The 27,500-nt window shown below is 48.0% G+C and overlaps 2 protein-coding genes and 5 non-coding genes across 7 annotated transcripts in view; 6 read left to right on the top strand and 1 right to left on the bottom strand.

The window, feature by feature from the left end:
- The window catches only part of LOC135824191 (uncharacterized), a 32,262-nt gene that overhangs the window by 693 nt on the left and 4,069 nt on the right, over positions 1 to 27,500 (top strand). The window contains exons 2-11 of the mRNA XM_065336925.1: positions 908 to 1,015; positions 14,833 to 14,946; positions 16,589 to 16,679; positions 20,245 to 20,315; positions 20,518 to 20,942; positions 21,720 to 21,768; positions 22,187 to 22,327; positions 22,797 to 22,856; positions 26,193 to 26,257; positions 26,827 to 26,888. Coding sequence (XP_065192997.1) covers positions 908 to 1,015; positions 14,833 to 14,946; positions 16,589 to 16,679; positions 20,245 to 20,315; positions 20,518 to 20,942; positions 21,720 to 21,768; positions 22,187 to 22,327; positions 22,797 to 22,856; positions 26,193 to 26,257; positions 26,827 to 26,888 — 1,186 coding nt within the window. The remainder of the gene's footprint in view (positions 1 to 907; positions 1,016 to 14,832; positions 14,947 to 16,588; positions 16,680 to 20,244; positions 20,316 to 20,517; positions 20,943 to 21,719; positions 21,769 to 22,186; positions 22,328 to 22,796; positions 22,857 to 26,192; positions 26,258 to 26,826; positions 26,889 to 27,500) is intronic.
- Trnal-cag (transfer RNA leucine (anticodon CAG)) lies at positions 2,439 to 2,522 on the top strand. The gene has a single exon. It is a non-coding gene; the product is annotated as a tRNA-Leu (tRNA).
- Trnal-cag (transfer RNA leucine (anticodon CAG)) lies at positions 3,537 to 3,620 on the top strand. The gene has a single exon. It is a non-coding gene; the product is annotated as a tRNA-Leu (tRNA).
- Positions 4,768 to 4,851, top strand: Trnal-cag (transfer RNA leucine (anticodon CAG)). Its single transcript has one exon. It is a non-coding gene; the product is annotated as a tRNA-Leu (tRNA).
- On the top strand, positions 6,176 to 6,259 carry Trnal-cag (transfer RNA leucine (anticodon CAG)). Its single transcript has one exon. It is a non-coding gene; the product is annotated as a tRNA-Leu (tRNA).
- Trnal-cag (transfer RNA leucine (anticodon CAG)) lies at positions 8,353 to 8,436 on the top strand. The gene has a single exon. It is a non-coding gene; the product is annotated as a tRNA-Leu (tRNA).
- LOC135824192 (fructose-2,6-bisphosphatase TIGAR B-like) lies at positions 11,000 to 12,702 on the bottom strand. Its single transcript, XM_065336926.1, has one exon. The coding sequence runs from the start codon at positions 12,513 to 12,515 to the stop codon at positions 11,607 to 11,609; it is 909 nt and encodes a 302-aa protein (XP_065192998.1). The 5' UTR covers positions 12,516 to 12,702; the 3' UTR covers positions 11,000 to 11,606.

Genomic DNA, 27,500 nt, shown 5'->3' with positions numbered 1-27,500 from the left:
TGCAGTTCAAATGCTGTTCAGATACAGATACAGTAATACTGTATATGCTACACCAAGAGTACACGAAACCGGCACTTACAAACGTATACGTACGCACGCATGCAAACCATGCACGCACGGACACACGCGCATGTACACACGCACACACATGCACACACATGCACACACACGCACACACACGCACACACATGCACACACACGCACACACACACACACACACACCAGGGCGGGAGGAAGGAGTTTGTGAGTGGTCCGGCCAACCGTTGCGGGGGACCTCCCCCGGGAGAAATATTTAAAATTTACCTGAAATAGAGCGAATTTGGGCATCTTTTAAGGCTCCAGAAAATACAGAAAATTATAGTAAAAGAACACAAACACAACTTTTTGTATCCATATCATTAAAGCCATACAGTGCCGGTCACGGAGTCCTGAGCTACTTCAAAGCACATCACACGTCGGCAGTACAGTCGAGTCGTGTACCTCTGGATTTTTTTACACCGGTTTTGCACGAATCACATGGACTATCCAGCTGGGAAAGTGGTCCGGCCATGGCCGGACCAGCCTGCCCGGTTCCGCCGGCCCTGCACACGCACACACACACACACACATGCTGCTTGCGCACACTTTATCACTAAACAGATTACTCAGAATGATGTAATCCCGGAATTTCGCCGTGACACCAACCCATGGGAGCTGTACACTCCGGGTTTCATGTATTGTACTAGCATTCCTGATTCTACAAACATTCACGTGTTCTTACATGGTGGGTGCCGAAGACCGATGTGCCGACTAACGGCGATATCGACAATTTTCATGAAACGAATAGGTTTAGTTACGAACCTTACACTGTACTAGTCTTGCGCTAAGATGGTATTTGCCGCCTCTCCCTCACGTTTGCTTGACCCAGGCGGCGCAAGCAGCGTCTTGTTCATCGACTCGAGTGCCCACCGCCTTCTGAAGATGGCCGCATCGCCGTCGGCAACACCAGTAGCAGCGTGTCAGGTGATCCAGAGAGGTGAGGCAGGTGATGCATTGTGGCGCACGCACTTAGCACACACTGAGCACACACTGAGCATGCATGCTCCGGGCAATCGTCCGTGATCGTGCGCCACGCTGTGCGCCTGCACAGTACTTTCAGGCGTCGAAGAACGGAGCGCCGAAGAACGAGCAGGCTAGAATTTCGCCAAGCACAGCATACCAATGTATACACGATGACTTAACCGCGCATAGACTGTAGTGCATGGAAATAGGAACGGTCTAGGCTAGGAGGATACCCCCCCCCCCCCCCCCTCCAGTTCTTCGGCAACCGACAGTACTGTAGGAAGGAGACCAAAGTGTTAACAGTCCATTCATTGCAGGGCCGGAGGCAGCTTCCGCGGAGTGGTGCGGCCGAAGGGCCATCTTTAACTCTTTGGTGTCTCCCACACATCGCTGCAGATATCGTGAAAACAACAGTACATCCTGCATTGTGTGACCCGTGCAATTACGCCGGGAAATAGAAATTCAGCCAGGTTTTACAAAATTAGGACAGGTATGCCATGGCAAAATGTATGGAGAAGCAGATCCAAAACCCAGATTTTAAGATTTAAAGTGGGTTTTTGATCCTCAATTCACTTGAATTCAGCCCAAATCCGACTTTCAAAAGCTAGCGGGACTGTTTCCGATGAATGGACTCTAGAACAACAAGGAAAGTCTTGTTGTCTCGGTGATGGCCAATTAGCTACGTTCCCGTCGTGAGCATTGCCAGAGTGTGAGCCGTTTCCTGCCACACAACTCTAGCTGTATATAAGACACAGGTAGCCTGGTCGGGTCAAACCAGCACCGGAGTACAGTGCTGCCGGGCGCTGAAGAACCATACACCAAAAAGCCATGCACCACAGAACGATATGCCGAAGAACCATATGTCGAGGAATGATGGGCCGAAGAGCGAACAGACTACAATACTGTCGGTCGTCAAAGGGGGGGGGGGGATGCAGCCTCCTGGCCAAGGCCGTTCTTATTTTCATGCATTACAGTCTATGCACAGTTGAGTCACCGTGTATACATTGGTATGCATAATGCTGTGCTTGGTAAAATTCTAGCCAGGCCGTTCTTCGGCGCTCTGTCCTGCGGCGCTCCGTTCTTCGGTGCCCGGCAGTACTGTAAAATTTCACAAAGTAAGAAAGTTAAGTAAAACCCCACACACAGCATACCCGTACACTCACACAACAGCGGCGAAAGGCTGTGTAGCTGTATTAAACCTAAAAGTTTCACGCCTTTCAGCGATCATCAGACAGCAGCACCTCGAGCTGCCTACACCGGCCTTGTTTGTTTCAGCATACCCGTATAATATACTTGGTGACTCAATTATTTAATTAAATAAGCAGCGGATGTCGCGCTGTGGCTGCTATGATTTCTTGTCGAATGTTTCCACTCTACGGTCTTCCTTATCCGTACCTGTCAGGATGGCCGAGTGGTCTAAGGCGCTGCGTTCAGGTCGCAGTCTACTTCTGTAGGCGTGGGTTCGAATCCCACTTCTGACATCTACTTTTTTTTATTGAACGCACGTTCAGGGCATGTTCAATTGGTTGGTCCGCATCCAGATTGAGTACGTAGATCCTTTGGATCCACCAAGGTCGAATCTGGAATTTTAGGGATTTTTTAGTGTTTCCGTGTGAGAAAGCAACGATTTCCGCATCATCACGTCTATTCCCGCCACATGTATCAAGTACGATTTTTGGCAAAAGAAGAATCTGGCGTATCTGATCCACCCTGCTCACGGAGTAGGGTTGATCGGGTCCAAATCCGTTGGATCTGGATCCGGATTCGTTGAAACGAACGTGCACACATTAAGTGGATCCGATTGATCTGGATCCAGGTCCAACCAATCGAACATGCGCGTAGCCAAACTGTCTGTGAAGAAGGCTCATTGAGGCCCGTGGAGTCTGGCGTGGCACTCTGCCCACACTACGTTGCCACGAGCTGGGGAATCAGCTTGGTTCTTGCGTCACTGTTCGTCTGCTACGATTTTTAGCTTCCAAGTAGGTTTTCTCTGAGACTTCGAATAGTTTTGTACGTGATGTATCGTGATGTGTCGCGCATGGGCATCTTGCATGAAATCGTTGCTCCTAAACCATAGCGAAACTTAAATCCAGTCATGCCTATTGTAAATTTCACTACATGTACGCAAGGGGCCATCCATAAATACCGACATTTGTTTAGAAACGAAAACCAGTCATTTCTCTTCAACCCCTCCGCCCCGTCCTTGAGAAACGAACACATACAAACGGTACATAGAATCGATATCTATTTTTTTCTGGACGTGCCCACACATGCAAACTGTGCGTCGATAATCTTCGAGAAACGGACAGGCGCTCAACCCCCTCCCCCCTAGACCACTAGTTTTCGTTTCTTAATAAATATCTATATTTACGGATGGCCCCTAGTGGAAGCAGTGTGCCGCGCAGCGCAGGGCACCCATAGTTTGGAAATCAAGAGTTTCCCTAGAAGTTACCTAGAAGTTCTGTAGTGCATGGCCTTCAGCATAGTCCGTACCGGTCAGGATGGCCGAGTGGTCTAAGGCGCTGCGTTCAGGTCGCAGTCTACTTCTGTAGGCGTGGGTTCGAATCCCACTTCTGACATCTACTTTTTTCTTCAATATTGGATTTTTGCCGACTTGCCCCTTATGGTCTGGTATCACCAACAGCGATTTCAGGGTGCACTATTGTACCAGTCTTGATCACAAGCTCACTAGACGACGCCTAGCAACGGTATTTCAGTACCGTATTTCCCTGAGTATCGTACCTTTTTACACTAAACTTCAGACCAGCCAACAAAGTGGGTGCAACTATCATCCAGCATGATAATTATTAATTATACTACTGAAGTGTACAGAGAGCGGAGTCCTCCGGTTTGATAGAGTGCTCAATGCGGAAGCAGAGCAGTAACACACGAGTCACAGAGTACCACGCGTCTGGATTGTTGTAACTAAAAGTTTCATGCCAGATGGCAATCTTCAGACAACTGAACTACTGAAGTGTATGTACTATTGGAACGATATTCAGTTAAACCTTTTTAGGACGAACTTCAAGGGACTGAACAGGATTGTTTGTCCTATCTGGAGTTCTTCTTATTCAGACCTGACAAAAACTTGATATGCATATCATAGAGATTGTATTTAAGTGCAGGTGCATGCTGTGGCACATGTAAAGCATTCATTTATAGCATTAGCCGGGCACAGGTAACTACAATGTGCAATGAATTCATGACAGCATGTCCTCCGCTTTGTACCATGCTGTCAATTCATTTTGCCCGTACAAGAGGCCTCGACTACAGTATCGAAAAAAAAACAGAAAAAAAACAAAAAAACAGCAACAGTCAGGGTACGCACGTGGACCGAAAGTTCGTACTACGTGCTGATTTTGTCCGAATCACGCGTGAAATTAGCTCGTCTTAACGAATGTTTGCCGTACAGGAGTTCGTCATAAACGAATAATTTTGACTTGATATGATGGCTGGCCAACCATAGAATTGGCCCTAGTTCGTACTATTGGAAAGTTCACCTTATCAGTGTTCGTCCTAATGAGGTTTGACTGTAACATGTTTCAAGGGCAGAGTACTGCTGCTTACTTTCGTGACATAACACCGAGTTGAAAATGGGGATCCGACTTACAATCGAGGGCGGCTTGCAATCGGGGAAGTACGTTAGGGATTCTTGCTCAAAAATGTGCCTGGTATTTCTTGTTGCATTATTTCTGTAGTGCATGGCCTTCAGCATAATCCGTACCTGTCAGGATGGCCGAGTGGTCTAAGGCGCTGCGTTCAGGTCGCAGTCTACTTCTGTAGGCGTGGGTTCGAATCCCACTTCTGACATCTCTCTTTTTTCTTAAAATTCTTCTGGCATTTCCTTTTCTAATAGGCCATTCACACGACATGTAAACACTTGCACGTGTGACCAAGATAACACTGGCAAACTGTGATCCAGTTCACACGGTGCTGGGCAAACTTTGCAACCGTCAATGTAGCCCATAGTGACCTCCTGAAAATGCCGGAAAATGTTAAATTTTGAATTTTCCTTTGTTCAAGCACTGAATTTGCAGTACGTACTTTCTACAACCGACATTTTTCCTGGCATGCAAAGATAATCGCGAGCAAAAGGGCCTCGGCCGAGATAAAACATCAGTTGCACGCGTGTGTCCAAGTTTATCGTACCCGAGTAATTATCCGTGGAAACGGTACGATAAAAGTGAGTTTGCACGTCGTGTCAATGGCCTACAAGGAAAGTTAAAATCTCTGACTGTGGCATGTTCAACTGGTTGGGTTTCCCTGTAAGAAGGCAATGACGCCTGCTGGGAATTCCCTAGTAAAATAAGAATAAAAGTGAATAAATAAAATAATAATGGTTGGATCTGGATCCAGATGGGTTTGAGTTGATCCTTTGGATTCACCAAGGTCCAAACGCTGCCCTTGATCGAATCTGGAATTTGAGTGATTGTTGAGGGTTTCCAAGAGAGACAGCAAAGATCTCCGCATCATCGCTTTTGTTCCTGCCATTTGTACATGTATCACGTACAGAGTGCGTTTTGGCAGCGACAAATAAAAATCTGATGGATCCGGTCAATCCTGAACCCTGTAGGGCTGATCGAATCCACATCGGTTGGATCTGGATCCGGATACGTTGAAAGAACTTGTCCATATCGAGTGCATCCAATTGATCTGGATCCAGATCCAACCAATCGAACATGCCCTTAGTTGTTGTGTTTTACATTGCTTGACATTGAGAGGTTCTGGGGTACAATTTTCTGTACCAAAATCCGTAGAAGTGCTACGTATTTTTCCGAGGCGTGCTTCAGAAGATTTTTCGGTACGGGGAAACCGTGAATCATACAAGCAGTATGGGCTACGACTCTGCCCCCTCACCCCCCTGGTTTTCGGGTGCCAGTCTGTAGTGACATACTGGCTAAGACGACAGAGTCTGTGTGCACCTCCCTGCATGCTGCACTGCACAGACCCTATCCAATGCGGCTGCGGCACGCTATAGACGAGTTTCCACATATGTCACATGACCACACGGGACAGCCATGTTGGTGCCGACTCCACTCAACTCCCACGCCTATGGGTCGCATGATGTCGACCATGTTGGCTCCACTGTTGCTTGATGGATTTGAGCACTCTACGGTCTTCATTATCTGTACTTGTCAGGATGGCCGAGTGGTCTAAGGCGCTGCGTTCAGGTCGCAGTCTACTTCTGTAGGCGTGGGTTCGAATCCCACTTCTGACATCTCTCTTTTTTCTTAAATTTTGGATGTTTTGGGCTCTGAAGCCCCCATTGATTGAAGCCATATCACCAAGAGTATACAGTCAGACCTCGCTTACCAAGACTATTTTCAAAACGAAATGTTTTCGGTGGGTTTGAGGGAGTTTCGTTTTGAAAATAATTATTGAATGCTGATGGAGAATGCCCAGTTACTTCTGGGTGTCGAAAATTGACATCAATATTTCATTGGAATTCGTTTTACCTGCAGTAAACACTGGTAAAGGTGGGTGGGTGGGTGGGGGCTGAAAAATACTAAAACTTTTCGTTTTGTAAAAACAATCGGTAACCCCGGACGGCCCCTTACCCGGTCATCTTTTATCCGGATCCCTCGTCATCCGGAAGAAAATCGTTGGTTACCGATTTACAGCATATGTCATACATACATACATACAGTGTGTGTGTGTGTGTGTCCGATTCCCTCGCCTATCCGGATATTTGTTTGGAAAACGGATATGTGCGGTTACACGAGGCCTGACTGTAATTATAAGCTCCCAAGAGTGTGCAACTCCTGATACCCTTTCTATGGGGTTCGCCGATGGTGAAAACTCACATCACGTTGTGTAGTGTCCCAGTTGTACGTTTCCAGCCCGCTGCTAGCGAGCAGTGGAGTAATAAGAAACGCACTACCTGACAGAAACTCACCGCGTGTTTGCAGCTCTCCGGCATGATCATTTCAGATATTCGGATTGCCCTGTGTGCCGTGCGGCTGTCGGAGACTCATTATTTCACTTCAACCTCATTTTGTGCAGTATTTAGTACGTACTTTGCCTTTGGTACAGGTTCCCGTGGCACCTGTATCCCAGTGTGCTATCGGGTTTCTTGCTTGGGGCGGTACCGCTGGTGGCTTCAGCACCCTTGCCTCCCCCGACCCTCCTCCTTCGGGGTGTGTGGAGGTGGGGATTGCCCGGGCAAGCCGCCATTTGCTCCGCCGGAATCAGAATTGGCTCCGGCATTGGAATTACCTACAGAGTCAGCAGCGAAACTCAGGTGGCGAGCCAAGGAAAAAATTGTAACTTGGAAAAATGTGGGCGCAGGTTATGCGATTGAGTCCACAAACTAAACCAGATTTTGAACAGTCAGACGTGCACAATTTAGCACAAAACTGACAAGGAGTACCGAGACACTCCATGGCATGAAAGTCAACTTTTCCCGTTTCGATCTTTCCGTCTAATCTGTGAACATTTCTGTCTGCCTTGTGTTTTTGTTTTCTTTTTTTTTTCTTTTTTTCTTTAGTCTCACATTGTTGTTGCTGATACACACATGCAAACACTTAGGGTGTGTTTGGTTGGTACGATCTAGAACAGGATCGAACAGCTGGTGCACGTGGAGCAGCCTCATGCCAACCAAACGGTACTCCAGAAACAGAGCACATTTGTGACAAAATGTGCCAAACTTGGTGCACTCTTCTAAATGTGTATGGGTCACCATGGTCACTTTGTACGGTACAATGAGTATGTTCTGGCCGACCCAGAACAGGTGCAGTCCCAACCAAACGCGCTGTTCTGGTGAATCCTGTTCTAGGTCGTATCAACCAAACGTGCCCTTAGGGTGTCGTCGCGTGCATCGATTGGTGAATCTGGATTGAGTGCGAGTAGGTGGTGTAGTCCAAGCAACACTGGCGTGATCGAACAAAACAAAGGGTGTAGTAAGCAAAATGTACGCATATCGTACAAAGATTCTGTGAAAGCTGTCAAAAACGTCAAAGTACATTTCCTCTCCAGCCACACCCGGTGTGGGGGCGGGTGTGGTCGGATTCCACTCCAAGCACACCTACTCCGGATTCGGTCGGATTCGCCCAAACGCTCACGCTCACTCGGAGCCCACTTGCTCTGGATTTGCCCAATCGATCATGCCCTTACTTCAGTAGTAAGGGCATGTAGTTGTCATGCCCATGTTTTTGTGCACACTTTCGTGAGAAATCACACTTTTTTCTTGATTTTGTATTTAATAGCGCTTCCGGGCAGGGTGTTCTTATTTTTTTCTTATTTTCGCACTATAAAATTCCTATGAAATTTTCGTTGAATTTCTGTATTGCATGGTGATCATAGTCCGTACCTGTCAGGATGGCCGAGTGGTCTAAGGCGCTGCGTTCAGGTCGCAGTCTACTTCTGTAGGCGTGGGTTCGAATCCCACTTCTGACATCTTCTCTTTTTTGTACAGAGCAGAATTTTCTCGGCAATAATTCATTCCGTCTTGCAAGCTCGATGAAATCCATCCATAGACATGAATACGTACAGTTCTGAACAGAGAAATGCAACCTCATGAATAAAGTATGACGGGCTCAAGTACACAGTGTGGTGTTAAGCTGTGTTCACAACTGGCGCGTGTACGCGTAAAAGCACGCGTTTGTGCGTATTTTTGCTGGCTTTTGGGGCGCCATGCGTACGGAAACGCGCCGAAATGGAAATTCCAACATGTTGGAATTTTCAGCGTGTATCAGGCGTGTACCAGCGTGCATGCCAGTCACTCTGACGGAGGTCACGGGACAAGGTAAAAGTTCAGACCTTCAGTCAACGGAGTGGGGCCGTTCACACCCGTGGTCAGTTTTACCTTGGCCACATGTTTGGCCATGAATTTGTGGCGGGGCAGTTAAAAAAATGTTCTGTACTGCATTTTTGTAGTACATTCTGTACTATATTTTGCATTCGCCATGCACGATTTTCCGATGGGCACTGTCTGAAAATGCAGGTTGCGATGCACTCGTACAACTAGGGTTCAGAGTTCTCATCAAAGACAAGATCTACGCATGCACGTCTTACAGCCATGGGATTTTTCCCTTGACAAACGCCCCGAGGCCCACGGCTTTGCCAATTTTTTCCCTGAGAGGTTCTTCCTTCCCCCCAGTACCATGGTTTCCATAACAACTTTCCCATAACTGTGGTTTTACCCGTGTGTGTGTGTGAATCCCCTATAAAGCGGTGGGAGGTGAGGAGATCAGCCCCACGAAAGTGGTCAAAGACCGAGAATCCCCTTCACTGCACCCATGGGCCGTATTTGGAAAAGTGATCCTGTCAGCTTTTTCTATTATTGTGTTCATAGTACTAGATGGTATTACCGTATATTCATGAGGTCTGATTTCTCTGGCCATGATGACTGTTCACATTATCATAAACATGGCATGAATGGTCATGACAACATTAATTTTACACCAATGATTGATGGGTGATCTATGATAAATGTGAACAGTCATCATGGCCAGAGAAATCGGACCATATTAATTTTACACCAATGATTGATGGATGATCTGTGTTATGTGTATGCATGTTACTGTCGTAACACCATGCCATCCTCTGCTACGGCAGTCAACAATTATTCCATTTCTTTTTCACAGCTTTTGGCACAATATTTTTTTCATATAGTCCCACACATGCAACAACAACAACAACACAATCTCACCTTCTCATAAATTTATCTCTTATTGGCGATGGTGCCATCGTGAGAATGAAGTTGAAGACACCACTGCAGCTGTACTTATGGTTGATCATATGGTGGTAAAGACACACCTGGCAATATGGCGGTAAACACACGCCTGCCCACACACGCTCTCTAGGCTGCAAAGTTCTGGCACAGAGCTCTCCTTCTTACCACCACCACCATCAGTTCGCGCCTGGCGCCTGGTCGATGCATGGCTGGCGGTATCCGGCATAGCAGGCTGGTACATCAAGTACGCCAGGCGCCAGGCGCCAGGCGCGAACTGATGGTGGTGGTGGTGAGAAGGAGAGCTCTGTGCCAGAACTTTGCAGCCTAGAGAGCGTGTGTGGGCAGGCGTGTGTTTACCGCCATATTGCCAGGTGTGTCTTTACCACCATATGATCAACCATAAGTACAGCTGCAGTGGTGTCTTCAACTTCATTCTCGCGAGTCAAGCTCCGTATGAAGACATCCAAGAAGAAGATTGCCTGATGAGTCCAGCGGGGACGAAACGTACGTCGCAATCTAGCTATGTCGTTGCTGTGTCATCATCTATGTGCCATGCGCTACTTGATGTACCAGCCTGCTATGCCGGATACCGCCAGCCATGCATCGACCAGGCGCAAGGCGCGAACTGATGGTGGTGGTGGTGAGAAGGAGAGCTCTGTGCCAGAACTTTGCAGCCTAGAGAGCGTGTGTGGGCAGGCGTGTGTTTACCGCCATATTGCCAGGTGTGTCTTTACCACCATATGATCAACCATAAGTACAGCTGCAGTGGTGTCTTCAACTTCATTCTCGCGAGTCAAGCTCCGTATGAAGACATCCAAGAAGAAGATTGCCTGATGAGTCCAGCGGGGACGAAACGTACGTCGCAATCGAGCTATGTCGTTGCTGTGTCATCATCTATGTGCCATGCGCTACTTGATGTACCAGCCTGCTATGCCGGATACCGCCAGCCATGCATCGACCAGGCGCCAGGCGCGAACTGATGGTGGTGGTGGTGAGAAGGAGAGCTCTGTGCCAGAACTTTGCAGCCTAGAGAGCGTGTGTGGGCAGGCGTGTGTTTACCGCCATATTGCCAGGTGTGTCTTTACCACCATATGATCAACCATAGGTGCCATCGTGAGAATAAAGAATTCAAAAACAACGGTGTAAATCACTTTCCAACTGTTTAACCCACAATCTCACCTTCTCATAAATTTATCTCTTATTGGCGATGGTGCCATCGTGAGAATAAAGAATTCAACAACAACAACAACAGTACACTTAAGTAGTCATTAACCCCTGGGCTCTGCCCACCCAATTCTTCCTCACTCTTTCTCCTTTCTTACACTATTATCTCTTATTGGCCACTGGATATCGTGAGAATAAAGATTTGAAACAACATAAGCAAATGGAGCGAAATGTGGCGGCAAATAATCGCACAGCCATGTACATGTATATGGATGGAACGTAGTCCAAAAAAAAGGTCGTGCATTCATGACCCCGACTTCAGCAAGTAGCAACATGCAAACAAATCATAATGATTTTATGATGATGTGAACAAGCCAGCGGTACACTGCAAGGTGTTGGAAATTGTTGAAAATAAATTAGAAAGCATTTCTAAGTAGCTTGGATCGAAGCTTGCTTGATACCTCCGTGCCAATGTCTGAATTTTTGCTGCATGCTCTAGAGAAGAATATACATGGGCATGAATGGAGGCAGGGTGCTGTAACTGCACTCATGAGTCATGACACAGCGAGCATGACATCATTCGGTCAGTGGTCCCTTGCCATGACGTCACCTGGTCTCCAGCTTTCGAAATTCAAATGACAAAGAAAGAGAGAGAGAGAGAGAGAGAGAGAGAGAGAGAAAGAGAGAAGAGGACGCACACACACACACACACACGCGTGTTTCGGCATCACTCTACTGGTGGTATTGAGTCGAGGTGTTGTGCATCGTGCGCCATCGTGCACTCGACCCTTGCACTGCTCTGTGTCACACCGTCGCCCAGCCGCACAGTAAACTGGCACACGCCCGTGTTCGGAGGCACTCGCGAGAGTCGATCTGCCGGAATGCCACGGACCCTCGATACGAGATGGTGCTTCCGTGCGAGCACGTGCAGGAACACACGGATCCAGCCGCCGTGCGTATACACGGCCAAGTGCGGTTGTGCCGGCGGTGCGCTTGCACCGCCACCAGATGCTAAGCCGGGCGTGCTGGTGAACTTAAGCGCTGCCTCGTCGGCGGCGCAGTCCTCGCTGCAGCACCGGTCCCGTACGAAACTGTTGAGCTTGTCGAAGAACGCGCTCGTCCGCGCTTCCATCTGCAGCTCGCTCTCCGCGCCCGGTGGAGTGTACTCCCAGAGAGTCATGCCTAGCTGCTGTGCCACTGCATTCAGCTGCACACGGGTTTTCCCCTCGCCCGTGCCGTACTTGAACTCGCGCAGCAGCTGGTCGCGAGTGATTGTCGTCGCTGGCCCTTGCTCCGCTCCTTTGGCAACACCATCATTGCTGCTGCTGCTGCCATTGTGAGTGGCTGGCGTGCTGTCGCCTGGACTCGACTCCCCTTCCGTTCGAGTTGTATCCTTCTGTCGCTGTTTGGCGAGCAGCTCCAGGGAGATCGTAGCCGTTTTATATGCACGTTGCAGATCACTGCTGAACACGTGAGTGAACTCCATCTTGTCGGCGGCGAGTCGCGAGCCCAGCGCCCGTGCCTGCTGCTCGCCCACTTCAGACAAGGCGCAGTCCATCTGACCCTGCATTATACCCAGGCGATTCTCGTTCGTCTCTCCGTGCCTGATGAGAGTTAGTTTGTAGCTCGTCTCCATCGCTTATTGAATTTTCTCGCTGGACAAATGCAAGCCAACGTCTACGGCACTAGTATTTGGATCGCCACGAACAAAGACTTCCTAAACGCGCCCTGGCCAGACGAGATGGTGGACCTGGTAGATGGAAGTATCCGAACCGAGAGCTGGATTCTTCTGGACCCGAATACAAAACCAATGATTGTTTCATTGATTATGATCGCATTATACTGTATTGTGTTCTTGATCTTTTCAAATTTTCATGCCGTTTTCAAAAAAATCAGTTACAGGGATCCGATCCGGGATCCCCCGGCCCTCGCCCGGCCCCGGGTCACGACTCCCGGCCTGGGCCTGGTTGGGAAAATCAATGAAAGCCCGGCGCCCGGCCCTTTCGATCACAGATCAGGCGCTCAAATCAGGCAGATCTGCCTTCTGCAGGAGGTCTTCACAGACCCGTTCACATCAAGACCTTGCTTGGACTTGGAAACGTGGGCTCTAACTTCTAAGACTAGCTTGTAGTAGTAGTACTGAAGTACAGTCAACTTCGCTTATAACGACATTCGGCGGGGCATCAAAAAAGTGTCCTTATTCGCGAAGTGTCGTTATATCCGAAGTCTTATTATATGTATTACAGTTGGAAGGGACTTTGCTCTGGGCATGGAAATGCTGTCGTTATTCGCGAATTGTCGTTATATCCGAAGTCGTTATTAGCGAAGTTGACTGTAGCACTCAGTCCTAGTAGTGCTTCTAAGTAACTGGCCAATAGGGTGACAGACCATAAAAAAGGTTTGCTAGAAAATCTTCGAGCAAAATATCGAAAATTCAAGAAAGAGAAATTGCTAGCAAAACCGAGCAAACTATCGATGTTTCTCTCCCAAGTTTGGTCCAAAGCTGGTGTTTTTGAAGCTGTCATTGCGCGTATACAACTTGTACGGTGCAAGTTACTCACTTTTCCTTATTTTGCCAACACCGGTTACCCACTTTTGGCCATGATCCAAACATGTGACCGTAACAAGCATTAATTTTTTGTCTCATATCTGAGCAAAAAGGTAGCAAAATATTGAGAGGCCTGGCAAAATGAAAGCAAAATATCGACGATGAGCCAGCACAATTTTGCCGCAAAATGTCGATGTCGGCCGAGCAAATTTTGGTCTGACACTACTGGCCACATGATGGGAACGAATAGCGGCCCATACACGTCACATGCCTGTTGTCAGGTCATTGCTGGCATTTGGCCAATCAGAGCAGCACCGTACCAGGGCATTATCAGCCGAGAATACCCGGATATGGCGTACCCACGCCCGTTAAGAATGCCTCCAGGCGTGCTACGTGCACTGCCAATTATTATGTTGGTACCAGGCCATGCCTTTAGGGCAGTGACCTGACGCTGGTACATAATTGCCAGTATCCCAGTGCACATAGAACACATGGGACCACTCCTAAGGACACCACGTGCACTCGCATGCATCACACAACGCGAAACTACCATAAAGTACTGTTGATCCGCCCCCTCTCTAATTCCCGCCCCCTGTCGATTTCTACCTGTGAAACGATTTCGGCGTATACAACGAAATACGATGTTGAAGCGACGCATGCACTGCTCTACACAGTACGTGCCAATGCAGGATGAAAATGTGCACAATCCAGCACATCGAGTCTGATCCTCCGTGTTGTTGTGCATCGTACTGCACTTGACAGCCTTGATTTAATTCCTGCCACCTGCCAAAAACCCAGCTGGGAAGCGACATGGCGGAGGGGGGGGGGGGGGGGGGGGATCAACGGTGTTTCACGGCACCTACATGTACGTGCACCGTCCAAAACTATTATTTTCACTCAGAGCAATGTCGACATAGGAGAAGTAATTTATAACAACGTGACAAGAGAATGACACACACCATGTCTTTTACAATGCATTACTATTATTGAGACGAACAAGTCGACCGGTGAACATGCATCGCAAAGTTTCCTATCTGGAAAAAGATTCGATTGTATCCGAACTCGTCCAAAGTACACAGTTACATCTACTTCCAATACACCGAAGTAGCTACATGTACACTGTACATGGACCTAAAGTAAACCGACAGCAATGGGAACAAAATCTCAGCTGTATGTGAAAAAGGATCTTTGTTCCGAATAAGAACGCTTACAATGTACTCCAAAAACTAGTCTAATTACTAGTGCCACTTGGTCACTGCTGTTTTCGTTCAACGGCAACTCCAAAGCCACAGCGAATCAGCTAACTGCCGTACCGTACCGCCCAATAGGCAACACTATCACAAAAACTCCAAAGCCACATCGAATCATGCGTGTTTATGAGTGTGTACTCACACCTGCCCTATAGATGTCACATGCTAAAGGAGTATCAGAGATCAGCGGCTGGCAAGGGCAGTACACCTCTGTGTGACCTCCGACCACCGTCCGTTCTACTGCACACTGTCAGGTATCTGTTCACAAGGTGAGAATGCCAGCATGTTGTAAATGTCTGACGGAGTACAGGAGATGTCAGTGCTTCTGGAGGAATGCTAGCGTATTTAGAATATAATCACACCTTCTCTGTCCACCCTGCACTCCACTCGTTGCGCACACATCCGCACACTCACTCGTACGTGTACACCACTACTGAACACGTCAACATTGCCGGTGGGGGCCACCATAGCACTCTTTTGTCTTTGTGCACAGAGTTGAGTGAGAGTGAGTTTTTGAGGCTGTTTGGAAATTTGTCTTGGAAGTTGTTTTGTTTATTGAGAGAATTGAGAGAATGCACCATTTTACGCTTGACTACGAAGAAGGGACGAGACTTACAAGTGTGACACCCTACATTTGTGAAAATATTGAAACAATTTGCATCTAACCTTGTACATAGTGGGGGTATGGCTTATGATCCAATGCGACTTACCGTAAACTCGTGTATAAAAGCCGCGGCTTATATGACTTTTTTTGGGAATTTTTGCAGGCTTCTACACAAGACAAGTATTTACATGTATGCCAACACTAAAAGCAGGCGTATGTGCCGACAGTGCACCTTGAAAAATCAGGCTTGTATTCAAATCAGGCTTGTACTTCGAAGTATTCAAATCAGGCTTGTATTCAAATCAGGCTTGTATTCAAATCAGGCCTGTATTCAAATCAGGCTTCCGAATGAGACAGGCTTTAACACAAGACACCACGGTATGTCCTGAGAACTACTGCTTTCAAATCAGGCTTGTATTCAAATCAGGCCGGTATTCAAATCAGGCTTCCGAATGAGACAGGCTTTAACACAAGACACCACGGTATGTCCTGAGAACTACTGCTTTTAAAAGTTATTTCAATGGACACACCTATTCAATGCGCGCCACTGCAAGCACGAGCCATTTTCGTTTTTGAGACGGAATGTTCGGTTCCTCCCACTGGCTCTCTATGTAATCATGCAGTCTTTTAGGAGAGAAAAAAATCAATACAGCAGCAAGAAGGACGAATTGTGGCGCAACTTCCCGCAGCCCGTAAGCATTATTTATTTGTCGACGTGCATGATTGTTTCATAGGAAAGCGTGAATGTCGATAGACGTACAATTATTATTCACACATATCCGCCGGATGAGTACGCGTGGCCCATGCACCATGGGGACCCACGAATACAAACCAGCATATGTTCCCTCAGCAATACAAGCAAGCAAGCACGCAAAGATAAATGAGGGCCCAGGCAGCGAAAACAAAACGAAGAGAGATGAGGACATAGGCAACGAAAACAATTCCAAAGCACAGCCAGGGATTGAATGTGTGCATCTGGGTACGACAGTTAATGCGGCTAGTGCAGCCGTACAGAGCGCAGCAGCACGAAAATACAAAAGTGCCACAGCAGCAGCCAAGAGTGTGCAAACACTAAAAAAGAAGATCAGTCCATGAAAAAATTATTGTCGCCACAGGTAGACATCTCCGGCAAGAATGCATGCATGCGCACGAGTAGGCAGGCAAGCATGTCAGATGTAATCGTATTATTATGGCCAGGCTAATTAACAGTGCTGTTTCGCAATGAATTCCATCGGCATTTATCATGCGCCACCTTCCGAAGCTGAGCGTACAATGCTTTGTGTAATTGTGTGCATTTGCTCCTTTAGAATACTGCGGCGGGATGACGTACCGCGTTGGGAAGCGTACCAGTTTGTATCCGGTCGCTGTCGTGCTGTTCTACAGGACCTCGTCATACAGGTGAGGTCTAGGTTAGAGGTTATGCCATTACATCATCAGCTGAGCATGAGATGGTTTGGCAAAGTCGCGGCACCGCACTGCACTAGCAATGCATTGCACTACTACAGTAAAGTGCCGCCAGAGCGCCCCACTATCTCGCCCTTTCGTGGTTGTATTGTGGAGGTGGTCTGCCGTCTGTAGGTCATACGACACGAACCTTGTACGCATATTGCACGTTTTGCAGTCAATCCGTACCTTCGAGCGGACACGAGCTCCACACAAAACCCTGCTAAGTATGACCTTAGTACACTAAGGTTCTCACGCCGTACAAACTTCGTTGCACTCTGCCATACGATTTTCCTTTGATCGGCTATAAAATCAAGGTGGAGCGCTCTCGCCAGACGGGGCGCTCTGGCGGTACTTACGGCACAACTAGCGACTCGCTGTCATATGAATGTACATAGCGCCCATTAGCGTTTCCGCTGTGTACTTCACACCCATTAGCGATTCCGGAAATCTGCTGGCTCGTAACATTATGACGTCTTTCGCATACTAGTAAGATGTAGTAACCTCTATAGCCTAGACGCTTGGCGGTTCTCGGCTGGGGAAAAGCTGTACCAGCTTATCAAAGAATGTTGTGCAGTGTGAAATCGACGGACGTAAGCGTGCTGTGTTCCTCCGGACCCAGCGTTCTTTCGGTTCGTAGTGTGAGACTGGCCTTACAAATACTTTGAACTACAGTGAAACCGGTCTAAGACGACCGCTCAAGGGACCTTCAAAATGTGGTCTCTGTTACCAGGTGGTATCCTTATCCAGTGTCATTTTGTAACGGAATTTCCCCCCGCTCCTCGCCACAAGACAGTTCTCTCACTCATAACACAAGGATTTGTAGTGGCAGGATACTTCTCTTAGATTAACGATAGTACTCAAGTGATTGGCGAGAGAACGGGGAAGAAAGACGAAAAGACTAGACAGAAAACGACGACGGGAAAGACTCCCGGGAAAGACTCAAAGAAAACAACAAAGAACAAGCAGTAATAAACCGACGACAAATCGAGACGACCAATCAGGGACCAATACGTACAGAACACATGACCAAGACCAAGACAACCAGACCACGGACGAATCACACACGACTCTCATTCCCAGACCAAACTAGCACTGCGCATGTACAGCATTCACTTGACAGTCACTCTCACACAGACGGAAGCACATCCTCACACTCTGACAACGCGTACTCTTGCATGCACCACATACCATAAACGTCACACATCACACCATACTCGCGCGTACATCTAGACCATATATGACATCAGACACTGGACTCCACCAGACAAGAACCAAATACAACGACATGCGTAAATCATAGTCGTAATACAAATTCGTAACATAGCCCTCCCCTCCGGCGAGAGTCGACCTCGACTCTAGCAAGTAGGAAAATGCGTACTACAGTTATATGCACCACGAGAAAAAAAAATGGAGTAGGAGAAAAACAAAAGGGATGAGAAGACACAATAACAGGAGAACAGACTGAGGAAAACAGGACAACGTCAAGTGGCTGCAGACGTGGAGACATTAGCGCAAGACCACGCGGTGGGCGGTCATCTCGTACGACGTGTCCATTCGGATGTTAATGAGGCGCAGTGTATAACATGTAAAACATAGAGACAGCAGAACACAGCAGGCAGTCAATCAGGGAAAAGAACAAATCGAAAATCCATCGATACACTGTCACACAAACTTCAGAAGGGGAGAAACCCACAGGACTCTAACCTGACTAGAAAAACTCGGCGCGGAGCCGGCATAAGTGTCCCACACTTTTCCGATGGCGGATCATCTTGTCGTCCCACAACCCCGTATGATCCTGTCGTCCCATGACCCATAATTATCTTGTCGTCCCACGACCCATAATATTTATATATTTTTTTATTTTATACTTCCCCGACAAAAGGCTAAACAAACACTGGAGCCCACCAGCTCACTACGCGGACCGTGGCTCACCATGATCGGACGTCCACCTGGTGAAATGAATAGACCCGCAGGTCGACACAAAACGAGAACAAAATACGCTCCCTGAAAAGACTAACCCAGAAAACTGCCCCAAACCCCAGCAAATGTACGCACACTGACTGCAAAAACCAAAAAGAAAGACACAAGACCCGGATCGCCGTCACGAAGACCGACGATGTAGAAACGATAGCGCAAAAAGATAACAAGCAACAAAAAACAAAACCCACGACGCAGATTGTGAAAATACTATATGGCCCCGACAAAACAGAACGACGTGGACAGCACCCGGGCCCTGGGTGTGTCCGTGCAGTAATGCTGACGACAACAAAATAGGCAGGCAAGTGAATAAGCTACAGCGAACTGAGCCATTACTGGGATTGACTCACCGGGTAGTTGTGCGCCTGACGAGCGACCACTGTCTCCCAACATGTACCACTAAAGTAGGACGGGGCGAAGTCGAGTAGAGTATCCAGTAGAGTAGAGTATCCAGCAGAGTAGAGGCCAGGCTGCCAGGGCGCAAACGAAAACGATCTCAGGGTCGTGGGTTACGATCACTAGGTGGGCGCCAATGTAACGGAATTTCCCCCCGCTCCTCGCCACAAGACAGTTCTCTCACTCATAACACAAGGATTTTTAGTGGCAGGATACTTCTCTTAGATTAACGATAGTACTCAAGTGATTGGCGAGAGAACGGGGAAGAAAGACAAAAAGACTAGACAGAAAACGACGACGGGAAAGACTCCCGGGAAAGACTCAAAGAAAACAACAAAGAACAAGCAGTAATAAACCGACGACAAATCGAGACGACCAATCAGGGACCAATACGTACAGAACACATGACCAAGACCAAGACAACCAGACCACGGACGAATCACACACGACTTTCATTCCCAGACCAAACTAGCACTGCGCATGTACAGCATTCACTTGACAGTCACTCTCACACAGACGGAAGCACATCCTCACACTCTGACAATGCGTACTCTTGCATGCACCACATACCATAAACGTCACACATCACACCATACTCGCGCGTACACCTAGACCATATATGACATCAGACACTGGACTCCACAAGACAAGAACCAAATACAACGACATGCGTAAATCATAGTCGTAATACAAATTCGTAACAATTTGACTGGAAATAACATCCCTTGGTCCTGGTTGCAGAGGTCTTCTGGGACAGGTGGTCGCCTTATCCGAGTGGTCGCCTTGACAGGTTTAACTGTACGACGTTAGCAGCGCCGTTTCTTTGCCTATCCATGTACAGCACTGAGCAGAGTGTCCGTAACGGCCTCGCGTAAATCCGTCCTGCACTGATTGGTCTTCTGGCCACCAACTACATGTACAAGTTTATAACGTTGATCTAGATTGTTTGAGACTGGACAGATGTTGTGTTGACGGTGTTGATACTGTAGCACCTGTTATTAAGGTGACCAGTCGGACGAGGCGACCACCTGTCCAAGAAGGCCGCTTCAGATGTTCGCCACATCAGAGTGGTCAGGTGGACATTCTGATGTGGCAAACTTTACTGAATTTGCTTGCCTCTACATTTGCCTGTGTTCCGTGCCAGGGTCTACCCCCGCCGTTATCAATTCCCATCCTGGAAGCCATCGTCAGGTTTCATGTGCTGATGGCGTACGAGTAAGCAGTCTCTCCTTATTGCTTGTGTGTGTGTGTGTGTGTGTGTGTGTGTGTGTGTGTGTGTGTGTGTGTGTGTGCGTGTGTGCGTACGCCCGAGTGCGTGTGTGCATATCTGTGTTACCTACATGTGTGTATGTGTGCGCACATCTCTCACTACAAGTACATGTATTTCCAATTTTCCATTTTGTTGTACTCTTTGAAGGTTGTGTGACGAGTCGGTGGAGCACTTTGACTCACGCCTCAACGCTGAACGTATCCAGAACTGTTTCTCTGACCTATTGCCTCTGTACAAAGACAGAGATGTGGTTGACCTGTTACCCATGGCAACCGGTGAGCCCGTGTTACCCAGTCGTAGTTTGGGAGACAGTGCAGTCGCTATGGCTACCGGTCGCGGACGAGGCCGTGGCAGAGGAAGAGGGAGTGGTACTGTCGCGGCGACGTCTGCTGCTGCTATCCCCGTAGGTGGTCGCGGACGTGGTCGCGCTGCTACTGCTACTGCTGCTGCTGCTGCTGCTGCCGCTGCAGCGTCCATTCGCCCTGGCAACCCTCCTGGTGACCGTACAGCTTGCAACGTGTGCACGCAGTGTCGCGGTGAAGTGGAGGCCGCTGCTTTGCTGCAGTCAGAGGGTGAGTTTGCTTTGAAATGCTCCCATTAGGGGTCGTCGCAAAAGGTTTCTGTCGTCCTTGAAACGAACATCGTTCATTTCGTACTCGGACCCCCTCCCCTCCCTCTGAAACGAACACAGCTTGCTATGCTGAACGACAAAAATCGCATGCACATACATGTCATATGTACAGCGTCGGTCGACTTGTGATTTTGGCTCGCACCCCCCAACGAATGATGTACGTTTCAGGGACGACAAAAACTTTACAACAGCCCCTCTGCAATACAGGCAGCCCACGGACAAATATCGTATTATGTTGTCGTGCATACGGAAGTCCTGTGATTTGAGAATTATTTGGTCCAGCTTCGATTGTACACAAATGTGTCTCTGGAGATTATCCTGCATGTTACAGGGGCTGGAAGGTATTTTAGTGTTGTACGGTGAGCCATCTGAAGGTATTTTAGTGTGGTACGGTGAGCCATCTGAAGCACAATTTACTCAAGAGAGGGGTGATGAACCGGAATTTTTGGAAATTTAGAGTCCAGATTAGTGTATTTTATTGATTCACAGGGTACTTGGGGCAACGAGTGCTACGGTCAATACTGTAGTGGCCGTACCGTGTCCGACGCCCCTGTGTTAAGATGGAGATGTTCGTGTTTGATACGTGCCAGCGCAGGCATGTCGCTGGATAGTGGGTGTAGTCTCAATGCTGTTGTCATGTTATGGTTTGTAGTGACGGTACTGTTGCTCTTGCTAATGCTTAATTCCCAATGCTGTTGCTCTTGTTTTCATTCTGTAGACTTGTACTTGGCCATGACGCGTGTCTTAAAACTGCCGTCCATTGTGCGGTGAGTAAGTGCAGGCGGTTTGTGTAGCGTGCCTGGTACTTGTTGCGAGTCGGGCGTACTTTGGCGTCGTGTGGATGTGATGACAGTCTCCGTTCTCTGCCTGTTTGTTTGTCTGTCTGTCTGTTTGTCTGTATGTTTCGTCAGTATCACTTCTTGCTCCTGTTGTGCGGTTCGGCTGCCTACAGGTGTATGTCATGGATTTTCTAGCTGAACCGTCGCCGGTATGTTATCGCTTAGATAATTAGCCTCTTGCTTAAATGTCTGCCTGTCTGTCTCTGTGTGTCTCTGTCGGTCTCTGTCTCTCTCTCCGTCTGTCTGTCTATCTGTCTGTCTGTCTGTCTGTCCATCTCTCTTTTTTTCTCTCTCTCTCTCTCTCTCTCTCTCTCTCTCTCTCTTTCCGTCCCCTTAACAAAATCAGGTCATCTCGTCCAATACAGTGCGCTATGCAGCTGACGCGGGCCCTGCTCGACGGGAATTTTGTGCGGTTTGTACGCGTGGCACGCTTAGCAACACCGCTAATGCTCTGCGCCCTGCATCCCGCTCTCTTATTAGTCAGGCAGTGAGTAAATCTCTTTGTTCTTCTAAGGGCCATAACTAAACTTTTTCGTTCCATGAATATTATCAATAATGGCGGTTGGCCCCTACGCTAGTGGCAACAAGGAAGCCAATCACCTTGACTATGTTCAATTTCTGCGCCAAAGACGTCGCTCATTGGGTACTGTAAATATACAAATTTTCGGCAGCTATTTAATTTCGGCTATATTCGGCACCGACCCAAAACGCCTAAACTAAAACGCCGATGAAATTTTTCACAGCATCTGTCGCACTATACCATGCCCTCTATCCCACGCCGAAAATAAATCGCCGCCGAAATGTCAAAAATCGTGAAGTGCCGAAATTTTGCAGCGCCGATATTTTGTATATTTACAGTATGCTGTTGCTGGTTGACTGGCCATGTGCTGTCATGTTCTGGCCAAGAGCAACATCTCAACCAGCATGTTTCTCTCTCCTTCTGTTCCTCCATGCAGCGTGGCGCTGCAGACGATGAACTCCGCGTACGCGTGTCGCAATGCGAAATTCCCGGCAAAGTGAGTTACAATGTGCTGATCGGGCCCACACTCAGGCCAGCTTTCATGGTGTGGCCCCAGACACATACCTATACTATAGCTTGTGTGTAGTCAGTGTGGTGCGATCATCACACCGGTGACCACACCAGCAAATAGCCGTCATATGTACATTGTACAGTCAACTTCGCTAATACCGACTGCGGATATAACGACCATTCGCGAATAACGACAGAATTTCCATGCCCAGAGCAAAGTCCCATCCCACTTTGATTCATAAAATGAGACTTCGGGTATAAGGACACTTCGCGAATAAGGACACCTTTTTGATGCCCCGCCGAGTGTCGTTATAAGCCAAGTTGACTGTACTACATAGACAAATAGACAGAATGTCAGCTATGACGTTGCCCATGGTACATGGTCATCACACCACAGATGTGTGCTTTGGTACATGGTCATCACACCACAGATGTGTGCTCTGGTACATGGTCACCACTCCACAGATGTGTGCTCTGGTACATGGTCACCACACCACAGATGTGTGCTCTGGTACATAGCCACCACACCACAGATGTACAAGCTACGCCCCTGGGCCCTGCGAATGTACTATAGTGTTTGCTCTGATATTATTATGGTACGCATTCCCGCGTTGCAGTGTAGCAGCAGTATGCTGCGTCCACAGCTTCGCTTGTGCAGAATGGCTTGGGTGAGAGGAGAGGGGAGAGAAAGCAACAAGGCGACCAACATCTATGAAATAGGTCACGGTAACATGAAGAGAACCAACCTACATACCGGTATGCATGATTGCACAAGAATGGAGACGACAAATGGCTATAATCACTGTTGCTCTGATTGCACTGTCAAAAGTCGCTGTCTGATACTAAGATTTTCAGGCTGTCCATGCACTCTCTGTGTGAGCATTGAGATGTGATGGCCGACCGTCGTGTCTGCGTCCGGCAGCAAGACTTTAAAATTGCTGGCCTATTCTACAACGTGTCTGTGTAATAGGTGTATTTATGCTACGACCTGTACATACTCACTATTCGTATTTCCCGCTCGTTCCCCTTGGCAATGCGAGCCACTCACGTATAGAAGAGCGCATGCTCCAGTGGATCTCTAGTGTTGTTCTGTCTTGAGTCTTGAGTTGTCGTTGTCCTGTTCTCCTTCTCATTCTTGTCTACACTCTTGTCGAAATACTTCCATATTCAATACTATACAACCCATGTGTTCTGGTGTGAGGGGACTTCATTTAGCCGGGAGCTAACATCTGTGATCCGCTGTCCTGTCATGCTCTGTCTGTGTCCGGCATCATGACTTGCTGCCCAGTCAAGCACTGCCTGTGTGGTACTAAGTTTGCTAGTAGGTCAGCACTGTCTGTGTCTGGCATTGAGATTTTCCGATCATTCATTGTATGTGTCTGGCATTGAGATGTTCTGGCCGATCATTCATTGTCTGTGTCTGGCATTGAGATTTTCTGGCCGATCATTCATTGTCTGTTTCTGGCATTGAGATGTTCTGGCTGATCATTCATGGTCTGTGTCTGGCACCAAGATTTTCTGGCCGTTAATGGAATGTATGGGTCTGGTTAAAAGATGTGCTGGCCAGTCATGCGCTGTCTGTGTGCAGCACTAAGGGTTCTAGCCAATCATACGCTGTCTGTGTGCGGCACTAAGGGTTCTGGCCAAGCATACGCTGTCTGTGTGCGGCACTAAGGGTTCTGGCCAAGCATGCGCTGTCTGTGTGCGGCACTAAGGGTTCTGGCCAATCATGCGCTGTCTGTGTGCGGCACTAAGGGTTCTGGCCAATCATGCGCTGTCTGTGTGCGGCACTAAGGGTTCTGGCCAATCATGCGCTGTCTGTGTGCGGCACTAAGGGTTCTGGCCAATCATGCGCTATGTATTGGTAGTCCATGGTTGGTTGTTGCACTGTGTGTTGATAGTCCATGGTTGGTTGTTGCACTGTGTGTTGATAGTCCATGGTTGGTTGTTGCACTGTGTGTTGATTGTCCATGGTTGGTTGTTGCACTGTGTGTTGATAGTCCATGGTTGGTTGTTGCACTGTGTGTTGATAGTCCATGGTTGGTTGTTGCACTGTGTGTTGATAGTCCATGGTTGGTTGTTGCACTGTGTGTTGATTGTCCATGGTTGGTTGTTGCACTGTGTGTTGATAGTCCATGGTTGGTTGTTGCACTGTGTGTTGATAGTCCATGGTTGGTTGTTGCACTGTGTGTTGATAGTCCATGGTTGGTTGTTGCACTGTGTGTTGATAGTCCATGGTTGGTTGTTGCACTGTGTGTTGATAGTCCATGGTTGGTTGTTGCACTGTGTGTTGATAGTCCATGGTTGGTTGTTGCACTGTGTGTTGATAGTCCATGGTTGGTTGTTGCACTGTGTGTTGATAGTCCATGGCTGGTTGTTGCACTGTGTGTTGATAGTCCATGGCTGGTTGTTGCACTGTGTGTTGATAGTCCATGGTTGGTTGTTGCACTGTGTGTTGATAGTCCATGGTTGGTTGTTGCACTGTGTGTTGATAGTCCATGGTTGGTTGTTGCACTGTGTGTTGATAGTCCATGGTTGGTTGTTGCACTGTGTGTTGATAGTCCATGGTTGGTTGTTGCACTGTGTGTTGATAGTCCATGGTTGGTTGTTGCACTGTGTGTTGATAGTCCATGGTTGGTTGTTGCACTGTGTGTTGATAGTCCATGGCTGGTTGTTGCACTGTGTGTTGATAGTCCATGGTTGGTTGTTGCACTGTGTGTTGATAGTCCATGGTTGGTTGTTGCACTGTGTGTTGATAGTCCATGGTTGGTTGTTGCACTGTGTGTTGATAGTCCATGGTTGGTTGTTGCACTGTGTGTTGATAGTCCATGGCTGGTTGTTGCACTGTGTGTTGATAGTCCATGGCTGGTTGTTGCACTGTGTGTTGATAGTCCATGGCTGGTTGTTGCACTGTGTGTTGATAGTCCATGGTTGGTTGTTGCACTGTGTGTTGATAGTCCATGGCTGGTTGTTGCACTGTGTGTTGATAGTCCATGGCTGGTTGTTGCACTGTGTGTTGATAGTCCATGGCTGGTTGTTGCACTGTGTGTTGATAGTCCATGGCTGGTTGTTGCACTGTGTGTTGATAGTCCATGGTTGGTTGTTGCACTGTGTGTTGATAGTCCATGGTTGGTTGTTGCACTGTGTGTTGATAGTCCATGGTTGGTTGTTGCACTGTGTGTTGATAGTCCATGGCTGGTTGTTGCACTGTGTGTTGATAGTCCATGGCTGGTTGTTGCACTGTGTGTTGATTGTCCATGGTTGGTTGTTGCACTGTGTGTTGATAGTCCATGGTTGGTTGTTGCACTGTTCTGTTCTACAGGGTCGTAGGTGATTGGCTGGCTGCTGACTCACAACGGCAGGTGGAGGAGTGGTGCCGGTCACTCGGTGAGTAGACATTGTGGGCTGCCCTGTACAGTTGCAACACCAGGCCATGTCTGTTTAGTTACCATGGGATAGCCTTATGGAGGCTTATAGTCACCACCCAGGGATGGCTTTAAAGTCACCCGGAGTGGGTGGGTGTTGCGTGTATGTGTGTGTGTGTGTGTGTGTGTGTGTGTGTGTGTGTGTGTGTGTGTGTGTGTGTGTGTGTGTGTGTGTGTGCATGTGTGTGTGTGTGTGTGTGTGTTTGTGTGTGTGTGTGTGTGTGTTTGTGTGTATGGAAAAATGAAAAAATAGGGATTCACTGGCCAGAAAAAGTCACTTCAAACAGCTGTGTGGTGGATACCAGGCTAAAAATAGTGGCGGTCAATTCATCAGCCTTGCAAGCTGTTGAATGGTGTAATCCCAGCACAAGTTGCTATGTCTAACATAGCTGTTCGCTATCATCGCTTCCGCGATGGGCATGTCTGAGGTCTGAGGTGTATGCACACATGTACACACATGCGTGCACATGTGTGCATGCATACACACGTGCCTGTGTGTGCTCATGATCTTTGTTCTTATCTTCTCTTCAGGACTGGAGGTTGCCAACGGCGATGTTGTTTTCAGCAAAACCGCCGTGGCACAGCGGTCATCGGTAAGTTGATTGTGCAAACTTGTTATTACCAGTCTGTAATATGTCAACAAATATTCGAGTTCTCCCAATCCTTTCAAAAATATTCAGTACCCTTTTATTTTCGTCTTATTTTGGCCAAAAATGTGTTGCCGCCGACATTTTGTTTTGCATGGTTCAGGGTGACACTTGATACAGGCAGCAGCAGTACAGTCCGAAAATTTAATGCGGCCGAAAAATGTTTTAGCCCTGGGAGGCCGACATTTGAATGGGCCGAAAATTTGTCGACTTACAGTATACAGTAAAACCTGTCAAGGAGACTACCTGTCAAGGAGACCACCTGTCAAGGAGACCACCTGTCCTGGAAGACCACAGGAACCAGGACCAAGAGATGCTATTTCCTGCCAAATAACCCTGGATAAGGAGACTACCTGGTAACTGAGACCACATTTCGCAGGTCCCTTCAGCGGTCGTCTTAGACAGGGTTTACTGTAGTGTCTATGGGTGCCATGATGTAGAGATGTGATGTGAATGATGTCATGGTGGCGGGTCAGTGTTTTTGTTTATGGGCGCTGCGTATTTTTGCTGGCTTCTGGGGTGTCCTGTGTATGGAAATCTGGCGAAATGGAAATTCCA

This window comes from Sycon ciliatum, chromosome 9 (assembly GCF_964019385.1).
Source record: "Sycon ciliatum chromosome 9, ocSycCili1.1, whole genome shotgun sequence".
NCBI lineage: Eukaryota > Metazoa > Porifera > Calcarea > Leucosolenida > Sycettidae > Sycon > Sycon ciliatum.
The sequence above is the reverse complement of the archived record's forward strand: the minus strand, read 5'-3'. Positions and strand labels throughout refer to the sequence as shown.

What these genes read in the sequence shown, in the direction of transcription:
- LOC135824192 (XM_065336926.1), bottom strand. Translation starts at nt 12,515, where the DNA reads ATGGAGACGAGCTACAAACTAACTCTCATCAGGCACGGAGAGACGAAC.